Source organism: Pleurodeles waltl, chromosome 8 (genome assembly GCF_031143425.1).
Source record: "Pleurodeles waltl isolate 20211129_DDA chromosome 8, aPleWal1.hap1.20221129, whole genome shotgun sequence".
Classification (NCBI taxonomy): Eukaryota; Metazoa; Chordata; class Amphibia; order Caudata; family Salamandridae; genus Pleurodeles; species Pleurodeles waltl.
Genome location: NC_090447.1, coordinates 435,217,827 through 435,231,226, shown reverse-complemented (window position 1 = coordinate 435,231,226; position 13,400 = coordinate 435,217,827). Strand labels below are relative to the sequence as shown.

The 13,400-nt window shown below is 43.2% G+C and overlaps 1 protein-coding gene across 3 annotated transcripts in view; it reads right to left on the bottom strand.

Moving 5' to 3' along the window:
- The window catches only part of TSGA10 (testis specific 10), a 360,446-nt gene that overhangs the window by 223,772 nt on the left and 123,274 nt on the right, over positions 1 to 13,400 (bottom strand). For all 3 annotated transcript variants that reach the window (XM_069204318.1, XM_069204316.1, XM_069204317.1), the window contains exon 5: positions 6,113 to 6,282. In XM_069204318.1, the coding sequence (XP_069060419.1) occupies positions 6,113 to 6,244 (132 nt within the window). In that variant the 5' untranslated portion in view covers positions 6,245 to 6,282. The remainder of the gene's footprint in view (positions 1 to 6,112; positions 6,283 to 13,400) is intronic.

Sequence of the window (13,400 nt, the reverse complement as noted above, 5' to 3'; positions counted from 1 at the left end):
AGCTTAATATTTGAAGAAAAACTCCTTCTTTGGCGAGAGTGTGGGGGCAGGAGGCTTATCTTCTGAAAAGAAGTGGCAGGGCAAATGGTCCAGCATGCACCCAGATATGAAGTGCCAGCCATCACTCTTTTTTTGGTCCCAATTTGGCTCAACAAAAAAACACACACTGACCTGGTGTTTGAATCACAATACGGAGGGCCAGCCAGCTCTGGGCAGGAAAAGGCTATTTGCTGTCGGTGGTTCATTGGATAAAGAAGTTACCTCCAATTCAGTAAGAGTGCCTATAAGTCAACCTGTGACCGGCCCCAGGCAAGATCCTCCGTAACAGTCACATCTTCATACACCTCCTGAATGCACACCATATGTGATTGTTCTTGAAAATGCCCCGACCTTGGCCAAGGGGAGAAAGAAACAGCAGTGGACTTATACACAAAAGTATGCATTGGTTGAGGACTAATGCGGATTGGGAGAGTGATCTTTCATATGACATATTAACAGTTAGATGAATGTCAGGAGTACATTACGCTCCAAAATATTCAGCTGGGAAATTTTTTGTGATTAATTTCAGATTCCAGTGGGTGGTAAGGAATTTACTTTTTTGCTCTACATCTCACGGTGTTCTCCCCTTCCTATAACAGAGCTTTGCCTTTAGGCTACTTTTATAGGCTCATGCAGAGATCACACTTAAGGCACACAACAAATAGGGAGGGACATACCCGCTCAGTGGCTTTGACAAATTTCCACCTATTAACCCTTGCTGATTGTTTCTCTGCAAGAGAACGACGGACATCTACAGTTTTGTAGACATTTTAATCCCTTATCTCATGAAATAACCACAGCCCCTTTAATTGCAAGGGTAGGTGATTTATATGCAGGTGATTTAGATGAGTTAGGCGATCAAGGTCTTATTATGGTCAGTCAACTAGACAAAACGGAGCCTGGGTATTCTTGTTCCATATTATCCTGGAACATCACTGGTATCCATTCTAAACTAACAAATGAGGATTGGCTGGGTTTTGTAACTATCTTTGACATGATTTGTTTGCAGGAAACCTGGTCACTGGAGGGTTTTTTGCAAACGGTTCTCTTTCTTATTGTAATCCTGTTGTTCCCATGATTTCAGGGAGAACGACGGGTAAATTGACTATTTTAATCTCTACAAATGCAACAAGATTAAAATTAAGGTTTTGGACTCCTCTCATTGGTTCCAATTGCTATTTTTGGTAGGATTGGGCAGCATTAGCATGCTGATTTTGAATTTTTAGTATAACTTTTTGACCATCAAAATACCAACCATGCAATTGTAAAGGCAACCAGCGATGTTCATCCCCCCCTGTATTGCATGAGTGCTGAATGAAATACAGGTTTAATGACCTAAGGGTATGTGGTATAGAAAATAAAGAAGGTGATGTATTACCACACTTTAAACACTCCCTTAATTGGAAGGCCCTGAATAATAGTGTGATCTCAAAAGATCTAGTTTTCTGGCATGATTGCGTGAAGGCACCTCCCATACATTTAACAACTTTTACAGGAGGAGCCAATCCCAGTATGATACATTTTATGCTAATTGCCAATGAGTACTGTTGTGTAATAGCTGATTTTAAAGTGATCGTACACTCCGATAGCAATCATAATCCCCTAGCGGGCTATCTTAATCTGGTTCACGCCCCAGCTGACCCTAAACTAATTTCCACTCCCATAACCTTTGATAGTAACAAAGGGTGTAGACTAAAATGGGAATGACTGGATCAGAAAATGTTTATGGAAAAAGTTATTTCTGAAAACTTTGAGTTTGTAAGTAGACTTTTATCTGATGAGATAATCTCAGAGTGTAAAGTACAGCGTTTTGAGAGCTTATGCTCTGCTATTTCCCCCTCCATATTGTCCACATATTTCTTCCACCCCGAAGTGGTTTGATACTACTTGTTCAAAAGCACATAGGCAAGTGAAAATTACTCTTAAGGCTACTCCAAGAAGCGATTGTTGCCGCTCGTAAGTTCTATAAAGGCACAATCACTCCAAGGAAGGTCCAGCTTAAAAAAGAAGCATGGGAGGACTTGTTGGTTGAGGGACAGTTAAGGGATATGAGAAAATTCTGGGAAGTTGTTAATCAGACGATGTTCAGAGAGGGCTCTTATTTTAACATAGATTGCTTCATCTCTGAAATGTCATGGGTCACACACTTTTTGTGTGTTTTTAACCCTTTTAATAATGCAATAGCACCACAAGAGGAAGATAGGACTACATGGCAAGGAAGGCAGAGGGCTCTTCACTTAAGCCGGTTTATTTCAGTCAAGGAAGTTCAGGAGGCTATCGGGCAGGGTAAAGGCACTAAAGCCCCAGGCCCAGACGGAGTCCCTGTAGGCCTGTTTAAAGAAAATTCAGACCTCTGGGCTCCATTACTTGCCAATGTTTTTAGAGCCGTCATCATTGGCCCACTCCCTTCATCCTGGAAAAAGGCCACTGTTGTTACAACTTTTAAAAAGGGAGATAGGGCCAACCCTGCCTGTTATAGGCCGATCTCCTTGATAGATTCCATGATGAAGGTTTTGGGAAGGGTTCTTTTATCCCAGCTCGAAGAGTGGGCTAGCTCAAATAATGTCTTTTTGGATGCCCAATACGGTTTTAGGCAGGGATTGGGCATGGTAGAGCAATATCTTAATCTATCCCTCATTATCGGAAAATACACAAAGTCCTTGAACAGCTCCCTACATTTAGCCTTCATGGACTTTTCATGTGCGTTTGACACTGTTAATTGTACCAATGGGGGTGGAGGAGCTAGTGGTCAGTCTTCTTCGAAGGTTACATTGGAACACATCGGTTAAAATCCAGTATGGTCTAGGGGAGAGTGTACATCCCAAATAGCGTCAACAAAGGGCGTGGGCCAGAGACGTATCTTGGTCCCTTTTTTGTTTCTTATATATATAAATGGCTTAGGGGTCCACTTATTGCAAGAGAAGCTGGACTTCCCAAGAGCGGGCACTCTTTTCATCCCTACACTGCTCTACGCAGATGATGCTGTTATTTTAACCAGAATAGCAAATAGTTTGCAGAAAGCGCTGAACGTGTTTGCTGACTTTATGCCTTACTTGAATTTGAAAATAAACCACTGCAAGTCCTTTGTTATGGTTTGTGGGCCTAAAAGACCTAAGGGACTGATTCTGATTAAGGCAGTCTTGGGACTGCCGTACCATCTTTGGTGGTCCGACTTCTGCGAATTCGGCAGTCTGACGGCCCAATTAGGATACTGGTGGATGGACGGCCATAAGGCCGCTGCCATCGCCGGCTTCTGAGCTACTGCGGTGGTAGGGACAGCAGCGATCAATGGTGACGGTGACGGCATTGGCACCGCTGTGTAAATTTTGACCTGCCTTTCCACCCACCTTTTCATGGCAGTGACACCCCAAAAAGGCAGGTAAAGGGCCACAAGATGGGCCCCATGGAAAATACGCCCATGTTGTGCGTGGCCTGGGCCCATGTTGTGCCCCCACTGCCAGCAATGTCAGTGCATGCAATGTTTGCCATGCACGACATTGCTGGATGCGCAGAAGTGCAGCCGGAATTGACTTCAGGCCCATAGAGCTGAAGCATGTGCCGCACTGACTGCGCTGCCGACAAACTGCCAGCCCCACGGGAATGTTGTGATGCGGTGCCCAGGAGCAGGCTGGCGGTCCGGCCACCATACTCATAATCAGGTCCTTAGTCTAAGACCTTTTATATCCAGGGAAACATGGTGGAGAAAGTGACAAAGTTTTGTTATTTAAATCTCCTTTTGAATTCACAACTAAATTAGGATCCATTATTGGTTTTAAGGAGTAAACAAAATAATAGAGCAGTCAAAGCAATTTTCCAATTTGCGACAAAATTGAGAAATAGGCCGGCTAAAAAACTGATAGCCTTCTTTAAGTCTAAATGTCTATCTATCGCCACATATGGTGCTGGAGTGTGGGGGTATGCCAACTGTACCAGGCTACAAGTTTTACAAAACACTTTTCTGTGCAGACCCCTAATGGTCCCTCAGGGAGCCTCAACCTTTTTTTGCCATTCGGAGGTGGGTTATGCTTTGTGGCTAAACATCTGGATAACACCTGTATTCAAATTTTCCAGACTTATCCTTTGTGACTGCTTAGCCCTGAATAAAACTGAAAGTATTCCACAGCTTAGATATATATCATAGTTTGAAAGGGCTGTGATTTTTGGTGGTTTATGCAGAGTCAAATCAAATCCTGTGATCAGTTAAAACCCTGATTAAGTCAGCTTATTATGAATAGGCCAAACTCACGCGTGGATGTAAATCCCTACAGTACCCCTCCTTGGCAAATGTGGAAAACTGCACCATCTAATCAGGCGATGCAATCTTACCTTACTATCATAGATCATTTTTTGGTTTTCTGTGCACCTTATAAACCCCAAGAGGAAGGTTCTTAGTCTGTACAATATTAAATCGTATCGTGAAGGTTTTAGATTTCTAACTTTGAAATTCCGGACATTTGCTACGCTCTGATACGTTTTACCAGAAAAGCACTTTACATTGCAAAGCAGTATGGCAAGTTTGGTTCTTAGGGTGGGTGGGTTTGAGATTATTGTATTTTGTTTGTATTTTAATGTGCTGAATTATTTGTTGTATTAAATGAATAAGATGATATATTGTATATCTTGTTGCATGAAGTAGTATTCTTTTATGGTTGTGTAAGCTGAATAAATATTCTTCTAACTCAATGACTGACTGAGTCGATTATCAGCTGTCTTTTTACTTTGTTAACAAACCCCTGTAGCAATGATAGGAGGCAAAAATGAAGAAAAGAATGGTAGCTGGTCTGCCATGACAGACCGGCTTAGCAAAACTGTTGTCATTTGTATTATTGCTTATGACAGACAGTCATAGTAGGAGTTCACCCACAGAGATAAATTTACTGATTCCTCCAAAGGCTGGTAGTTTTCTCATACCACATGAGGGACATTTAAGGACGTTTCCTGAACAGGAGCAACAGGTTCCCAATTCAGACTCAGAGGGCCTGATTATGACTTTGGTGGAGGGGATTACTCTGTCACAAACGTGACGGATATCCCGTCCGCCTTATTACAAGTTTCATAGGATATAACTGAATTTGTAATATAGCGGCCGGGATATCTGTCACGTTTGTGACAGAGTAAACCTCACCGCCAAGGTCGTAATAAGGCCCAGAGAAAATAAATAACGGCACTAGTGGTGTTGGAGGGGCTGCCATCAATTGGGTGGATATCAGATGTGGAACATGAGTCTCTATTGCAGCTGGTCTACTAATCACAACTGTGCTGTCCCCCACACACTAAATTAGGTTGGGAAATCAAGAGGTGGGCAGACAGGACAGTGGTCAATGTTTTGACAGATGTTCTATTAGCATGCTCCACTATATGAGTCCCTTAGTTTGGTACATGGAGAGTTGGTTTGCAAGCACGGCCATCCAGATACAGTTAGGTCCTTTTCAGGCTTTTTAAGAGGACATGAGCTATTTTAAGACTATGAATGATATCTGGTTAAGTCACTGTGACATAATTTGCAATGTCTTTAGGGGTCCTTGGAAATGTGTAAACTGCATTGCCAGAGGGATAAAAAGAACTTCTAACATTGTTTAGCTGATATTTTAGTTTTAGTTGAATATTTGGAATAGCTGTTTCATCCCTCTGAAGATGTTTCACTGTTTTTCCACTCTGCTTCCTTCCCTTTCAACTCCACTCTTGTAAAGTACTGAGCCTGGAGCTATTAGGAAATATAAATATCCTGCATGTTAGTGTTGAAACGTTCTATAATAAAACTTCAAGACCACGAGGTTACATGCCGCAATGAAGAATTTTTGTAAGTTATGTACACGTGTCAAGTGTTAACTGTTTCCAATAAAAAATAAGTAGATAAAAAACTTTAGTTCTGCATTTTGCCCAAAAAGAACATCTGAACACATTACATCAATGTATGGAATAAATGAAGTATAGTGGTTTTGTTCTGTGGGTCATCGTGAAAGAGGTGGTTTCATACACAAGTCATTCAAGGTGAGGAACAACAGGAACTGTCACTGTGCTTTTAGGAGAGAACAGCTCTTTCTCTTGCTTCTAATTAATCCACATGGCTCACCTGCGAGCAGCTACGTTTTGGGCTTCCACTTCTGCTGCGTAAGAACTTTCTCAGCTTCTCGCATTCCCGCTTGTAGTGATCCTTTTCCTCCTCTAGCGACTTCACAAAGCAATCCAGCTTTGAAGGGCTCATAGCCCTTGGTTTTTCACTTGACAACACACTGTTTTTATCTGGAAATTAACATAAAAAATAAAACATTTCTAAAATAAGGTATGATGCCACTGAATAGACAACTGCATAGCAAGAGTTCAAGGATGGAAAAAAGAACAACATAGTTTACACAAAAAAAGATTTGTCAAAAAATAGTGTTCTTAAAGTTAGCGCAATGTCAACGTTAACATGGCCGTGCAACCTTGCATCGCCCTCCAGACTATAAATTCATGAGTGTCACCTAAGTACTGGTATTATACCATCAGGTGGCACATAGTGTTTGGCACCCCATCGATCAAAGGCAGTGTGACGGATACAAAGGTGACACTCAGGCAATGTGACTAACTTTGAGAGTATTTCCTTCACTCTAATAGATGGAACAATTACATTTTATTTAAGCGGACATGAACAAAGACGTCTGTGAAATCATGAAAAAGGATATGTTTGTAGATGGATCTGGTGACATATCTAACGCTATTCCTGGAGGTAGACTGAGTGTAAAGCTAATGTAATTATTGATGGCGGATGCCATAATGTATAGTACTTAGGATTTCAGTTCTACTTGAAAAAGCAGCAAATCATGGATTGCACCTAATTCACACTGAACAATGTACGCAGAATTAGAACAAAAAGAGTAGTGCATCCATTTGTAATTATTGCTCATTTATATATCTATATAGCTGGGCACTTTGCTTGCACTATAAACGTAAACATTGTTGATGCCCTCTCTTACCTTGTTGAGGTCTGGTTTGTATTTTTGCACATTTTGCATCCTTTCATGTCTGATTTATATATATTCACTTACAAAAACAAAGATTACAGGGACGTTATAGTGAGGCTCACATTTTTAATGTACAAACCATAGAATTTCACCTGTTATAGTTGGAGTTATCTCAAGTAACTATAACTTGTTCCCTAAGGTAACTATAACTTGCGCCCTTCACCACGCACACTTTTTTCGTATTTTTTTTTTACTGCAAATATTACATTGATATTATCAAAAATGTCATAAGCATCATAGTTTGTGCGGTAATTAGCAGTGCATAGCGAGGGCTCCCCACCCGGAGGCTTTAAAAAAAAAAACAAGTGTGAGAGCCCACGATTGTTTTTTGTGTGAATTTGCTGCAATGTTTTTTTTTTAAACTCTTTTGTGCCTTACTGGGGTCTCTCTGAGATCCCAAGAACAAGGCTGGGTGTCGGAGTATTCCTACCCAGGCACGTTTTCTTTTTTTTTCACTTTTATTTGAGGGGCTCAGCTGAAGCCAAGTCCCAAGATGGCTGCCAACACTTCCTGGTTGAAGTGTTAGCAGCCAATCAGAGCTGTTCATTCACTGCATGAGCTCGTCATTATTTGTGAAGTCATCAGGGAGAATCCATGGCTTTAGATATACAAATGTATTTTCCCTTTAATTTCTCTTAAACTACTGAACAGATTTATACCAAATAAGCGAAAGCATAATCTGGGTACCAACAGCTAGCTTTCTGCCAAATCTGGTGTAATTCCGTCCAGCGGTTCGGGATGTAGTTGTGTTCAAAGCTCCTATGGGAATTAACATATAAAGGCACCTTTTTGACCCCCTCACCCTATTTGGTCCCCGCTTGACGGATCACCCTGAAACTTTCCAAGTGCAACAAGAATTACTGGGGCACTTTTTCTGGACAATTTCATGAAGATTAGTCAAACGGTGCCAAAGATATAGGCAAGTCAAAAATGCTTTTTCTATAAACTGAAAAAAAACTGTAAACTTCGCACTTGTATAGCACACTACTCACACGTTAGGGTCTCAAGGCGCAGTACGCATACCGCTGTGGAACCCCTCCTGGCTTTTCCCTGTGAGGCGCCCACTCCTGGACAGCCCAAGGGTGAAGCCAGGCATTCAAGCGCGGTGAGGGCCGTTGTGGAGATTAAGCAAGCTATTGCTCAGAGTTAGAGTGGGACCCATTAATTAGATTAGGTACTGAGGTGCGAATTATCTGGTCCAAGGGAATTGAGCCAAGACCCGCTGAGGTGGGATGGGCCAGATCTCTGCATCAGGGTCTACCACTCTAACCATTGTGCCACACTTCTCCACACATGTTTCTATGGAAACATGGTCCTAACTATAACTACCTAATATATATGTTCTTTTTCAAATTATTTACAAGTTTTTTAAATTCTCAAGAGCTGCACTGCTTCACTGTCTGATATTTTTTCCTGTGCCAGCTGAGGGCTTCTATTGCTTTGTATTGCTATGTCACTTTGTGTACATTTATCAGCAGCCAGCCGTTTGGCTTTTGCATAGTGGCCCAAGATGCACCTTTCAAACTGTGTCTCTCTGCATCCTCTGTCATCTCGAACCTTCATGCAGTATGTCCTGGGAACCTGACTGCATTCTCACTTTCACTCTTATGCAAATGGTGGCAACCATCTTGCAACTTAGGTATTGCAAATAATGCATGCTTGTCTGTTTTTAATACAATCTTGATTTCTCAGATATAAACAATGAGGGAGGTTTCATTTTTCATGATATATCTTTGAAAAAAAACTATGCAATTTACAGAAAAAAACAAAATTATATTTATGGTGACACCCCTACACTTATGCCCATTCTTAGCTAGCAGTTACCATGCCACCAAATGACTGGACCCTGCACCCATACATGGTTTTCCAGACTGTACTACTGAATAGCAACACTATCAACATTGTAGTACAAGAATATCGAGAGACAACATATCGAAAGGAATGTGCTTACAGGGAAATATAGATGTATTACTCCTAACTCCACATCTACCTGTCTTAAAGATATATGTACCACATAGGTACATACATTGGACTTAGGTATAGAAAATGGACTACAAGTAACAAAATCACCACAAAAGTAACATTATCATACTTCAATGTTGTGCTTTCTCTCTTTTCAGGAATCAACAGAGAGGAAATAGTAAGATGCAGTACTGAGGAGCTCAGGGTTTAGGCAAACATATTCTTTAAAAGCTTTTGATCAAACAGAGCACTGCTATGGGAGAAAGCCCCAAAAGCATGCCAGCTGAATGCCTAGAGAGTAGCCCATCAAGACAGCCGACATATCTCGGACAGCCAGATGCCAGGAGAATGCTGCTAAGGGATACAATAGCTCTTGAAATGCGTGTGCTCTGATTCTGGATGGATGATCGCACCCATTCAAGTATTAGATGGTGGATATAGTTAAGGCTCCCAGTTTTCTGTTTTTACCGATTTTTCAGCAAACTACAGACAGAAAATATACATGTTTCCTGTCTGTATTAATTTAAAAAAATGGAAACATACTCAAAATTGTACTTCTTGTGAGTGATTCTACATGCTGTCTTTCATGAATTCCGCGACAACAGCTCAGCAGATAGACAGCATGGGGAGTTAAAAAGACAGGTTGAGATTTCCCTAAATACTGGCATGTTAATACATATTTGGAGTATAATGCTGATATTTACCCATGGATGTAGTGGTTTGCTACATTTGCTGCTTAATTTGCTAAAATGTGACAGGCATCAAAATATGAGTGCACGTTTCTCAGTTAAATAAATGTGGAAATATACCATTTCATGCTTCAATTTCTTCTGAAAATACAGACTATCGATAAATACCAATCAGAGGTGCAAAACATACATATGGATAAATACAGATGGAAATGTTCAAAAATACCATATAACGAGGAGCCTTAGATATAATTTACTTGCGAAAAAGGGTCTGAGATGCACCTCAACCAGAGTCATTGCCACCATAAGAAACCAGCACAGCCGTTTTTGTTGTGACAGATAAGAAGAACGAAAATATATATCAAACAATACCCTAGTTATGTACAGGGGAAATACTATTTCCAATGTTGTTAAATATGCATCAGGGCACATAGAATATGTGCACCCTGTGGAAACACTCAGGATTTCATTCAGGAAGCTGGTCTCTCATCTATACAAATTGGCATGCTTCACCAAATATTCCACTCCTAAATATGGTTTTGCATCGACTTTGAGTACTTTGATGCTCTAAAATAGAATGCTAAGTAGATTAACAGTATCAGAAATACTGTACAGGGCTAGTGTATTTTTGCCACTCTTTATATCTGTTTGGGCAAAACAGGACAGTTGCCCCTTGTCTACTTTCACACAAAATAATGTTCAAAATAACAGTAAGGTAAGATTTGGATCAGAGATCCAAACCCCAAAAAATGTCTAGAGTCTGAATAGGCCGAAGTGCTCTGTTGGTCCTTTTGCACCTTTACACATCATTCTACTCCTTCGATCATCAAATTCTACCATTTTGCTTGCAGGTACTTTCCAGACCCCAGGAATTTTCATAATAATGGTTCAAATGATTCTGGGGAAACAAATTTTCAAGTATGTCAGGGTTATAGCGACTTGGAGAGTTTCTCATGGTCTTATATAGTCAGCCTCAAGTCAGCCCTCTCTGAGATAGCTAGGGTGTGGAAACAGAAAGAGTAATTAACACCCAGTTGTACTTAGAGTAGGAAACTGGATTTCTCTTTGCAGATGTCCTTCCACTTTTTGCCCCCTTTTTACAAACTAGAAGCTGGTTTGTCATCTCTGACAGTGCACTGACGTCTGCTAACCAGACTTCAGCGCCAGTGCTCTTTCTCTAAAACACGGTATGGACTTTAGTACCCCTGTAAGTCCCTCATAGCTGGTACACCTGGTACCTTGGACATGGTGTAGGAAAGTACCATCTTGCTGGCATGTTACCCCCATATTTCACTGTATATATGTTGTTTTAGTGTATGTGTCACTGGGACCCTGCCAGCCAGGGACCCAGTGCTCATAAGTGTGCCCTGTATGTGTTACCTGTGTTATGACTAACTGTCTCACTGAGGCTCTGCTATCCAGCACCTCAGTGGTTATGCTCTCTCATTTCTTTCCAAATTGTCACTAACAGGCTAGTGACCAATTTCACCAATTCACATTGGCATACTGGAACATCCTTATAATTCCCTAGTATATGGTACTGAGGTACCCAGGGTATTGGGGTTCCAGGAGATCCTTATGGGCTGCAGCATTTCTTTTGCCACCCATAGGGAGCTCTGTCAATTCTTACACAGGCCTGCCACTGCAGCCTGAGTGAAATAACATCCACGTTATTTCACAGCCATTTACCACTGCACTTAAGTAACTTATAAGTCACCTATATGTCTAACCTTCACCGGGTGAAGGTTGGGTGCTAAGTTACTTAGTGTGTGGGCACCCTGGCACTAGCCAAGGTGCCCCCACATCGTTCCGGGCAAATTCCCTGGACTTTGTGAGTGCGGGGACACCATTTCACGCGTGCACTATGCATAGGTCACTACCTATGTATAGCGTCACAATGGTAACTCCGAACATGGCCATGTAACATGTCTAAGATCATGGAATTGTCACCCCAATGCCATTCTGGCATTGGGGAGACAATTCCATGATCCCCTGAGTCTCTAGCACAGACCCGGGTACTGCCAAACTACCTTTCCCGGGGTTTCACTGCAGCTGCTGCTGCTGCCGCCAACCCCTCAGACAGGTTTCTGCCCTCCTCTGGTCCAGCCAGGCCTGGCCCAGGAAGGCAGAACAAAGGACTTCCTCAGAGAGAGGGTGTTACACCCTCTCCCTTTGGAAAAAGGAGTCAGGGCTGGGGAGGAGTAGCCTCCCCCAGCCTCTGGAAATGCTTTGATGGGCACAGATGGTGCCCATCTCTGCATAAGCCAGTCTACACTGTTCAGGGATCCCCCAGCCCTGCTCTGGCGCGAAACTGGACAAAGAAAAGGGGAGTGACCACTCCCCTGACCTGCACCTCCCTGGGGAGGTGCCCAGAGCTCCTCCAGTGTGCTCCAGACCTCTGCCATCTTGGAAACAGTGGTGTTGCTGGCACACTGGACTGCTCTGAGTGGCCAGTGCCAGCAGGTGACGTCAGAGACTCCTTCTGATAGGCTCTTAACTGTGTTACTAGCCTATCCTCCTTCCTAGGTAGCCAAACCTCCTTTTATGGTTATTTAGGGTCTCTGCTTTGGGGAATTCTTCAGATACCGAATGCAAGAGCTCACCAGAGTTCCTCTGCACTTCTCTCTTCACCTTCTGACAAAGGATCGACCGCTGACTGCTCAGGACGCCTGCAAAACTGCAACAAAGTAGCAAAGACGACTACTGCAACCTTGTATCGCTTCATCCTGCTGGCTTTCTCGCCTGTTTCCTGGTGGTGCATGCTCTAGGGGTAGCCTGCCTCCTTCTTGCACCAGGAGCTCTGAAGAAATCTCCCATGGGTTGACGGAATCTTCCCCCTGCAACCACAGGCAACAAAAGACTGCATCACCGGTCCTCTGGGTCCCCTCGCAACACGACAAGCGTGGTCCCTGGAACTCAGCAACTCTGTCCAAGTGACTCCCACAGTCCAGTGACTCTTCAGCCCAAGTTTGGTGGAGGTAAGTCCTTGCCTCCCCACGCTAGACTGCATTGATGGGTACCGCGTGATTTGCAGCTGCTCCGGCTCCTGTGCACTCTTCCAGGATTTCCTTCGTGCACAGCCAAGCCTGGGTCCCGACACTCTAACCTGCAGTGCACAACCTTCTGAGTTGTTCTCCAGCGTCGTGGGACTCCCTTTTGTGATTTCGGGTGGACTCCGGTTCACTCCTCTTCTAAGTGCCTGTTCCGGTACTTCTGCGGGTGCTGCCTGCTTCTGTGAGGGCTCCCTGACTTGCTGGGCGCCCCCTCTGTCTCCTCATCCAAGTGGCGACATCCTGGTCCCTCCTGGGCCACAGCAGCATCCAAAAACCCTAACCGCGACCCTTGCAGCTAGCAAGGCTTGTTTGCAGTCTTTCTGCGTGGGAACACCTCTGCAAGCTTCTTCACGACGTGGGACATCCATCCTCCAAAGGGGAAGTTCCTAGTCCTCTTCGTTCTTGCAGAATCCACAGCTTCTACCATCCGGTAGCAGCTTCTCTGCACCCTCAGCTGGCATTTCCTGGGCATCTGCCACTCTCGACATTGTCGCGACTCTTGGACTTGGTCCCCTTGTTTCACAGGTACACAGGTCCGGAAATCCACTGTTGTTGCTTTGCTGGTGTTGGTCTTCCTTGCAGAAACCCCCTATCACGACTTCTGTGCTCTCTGGGGGTTATAGGTGCACTTTACACCTACTTTACAGGGTCTT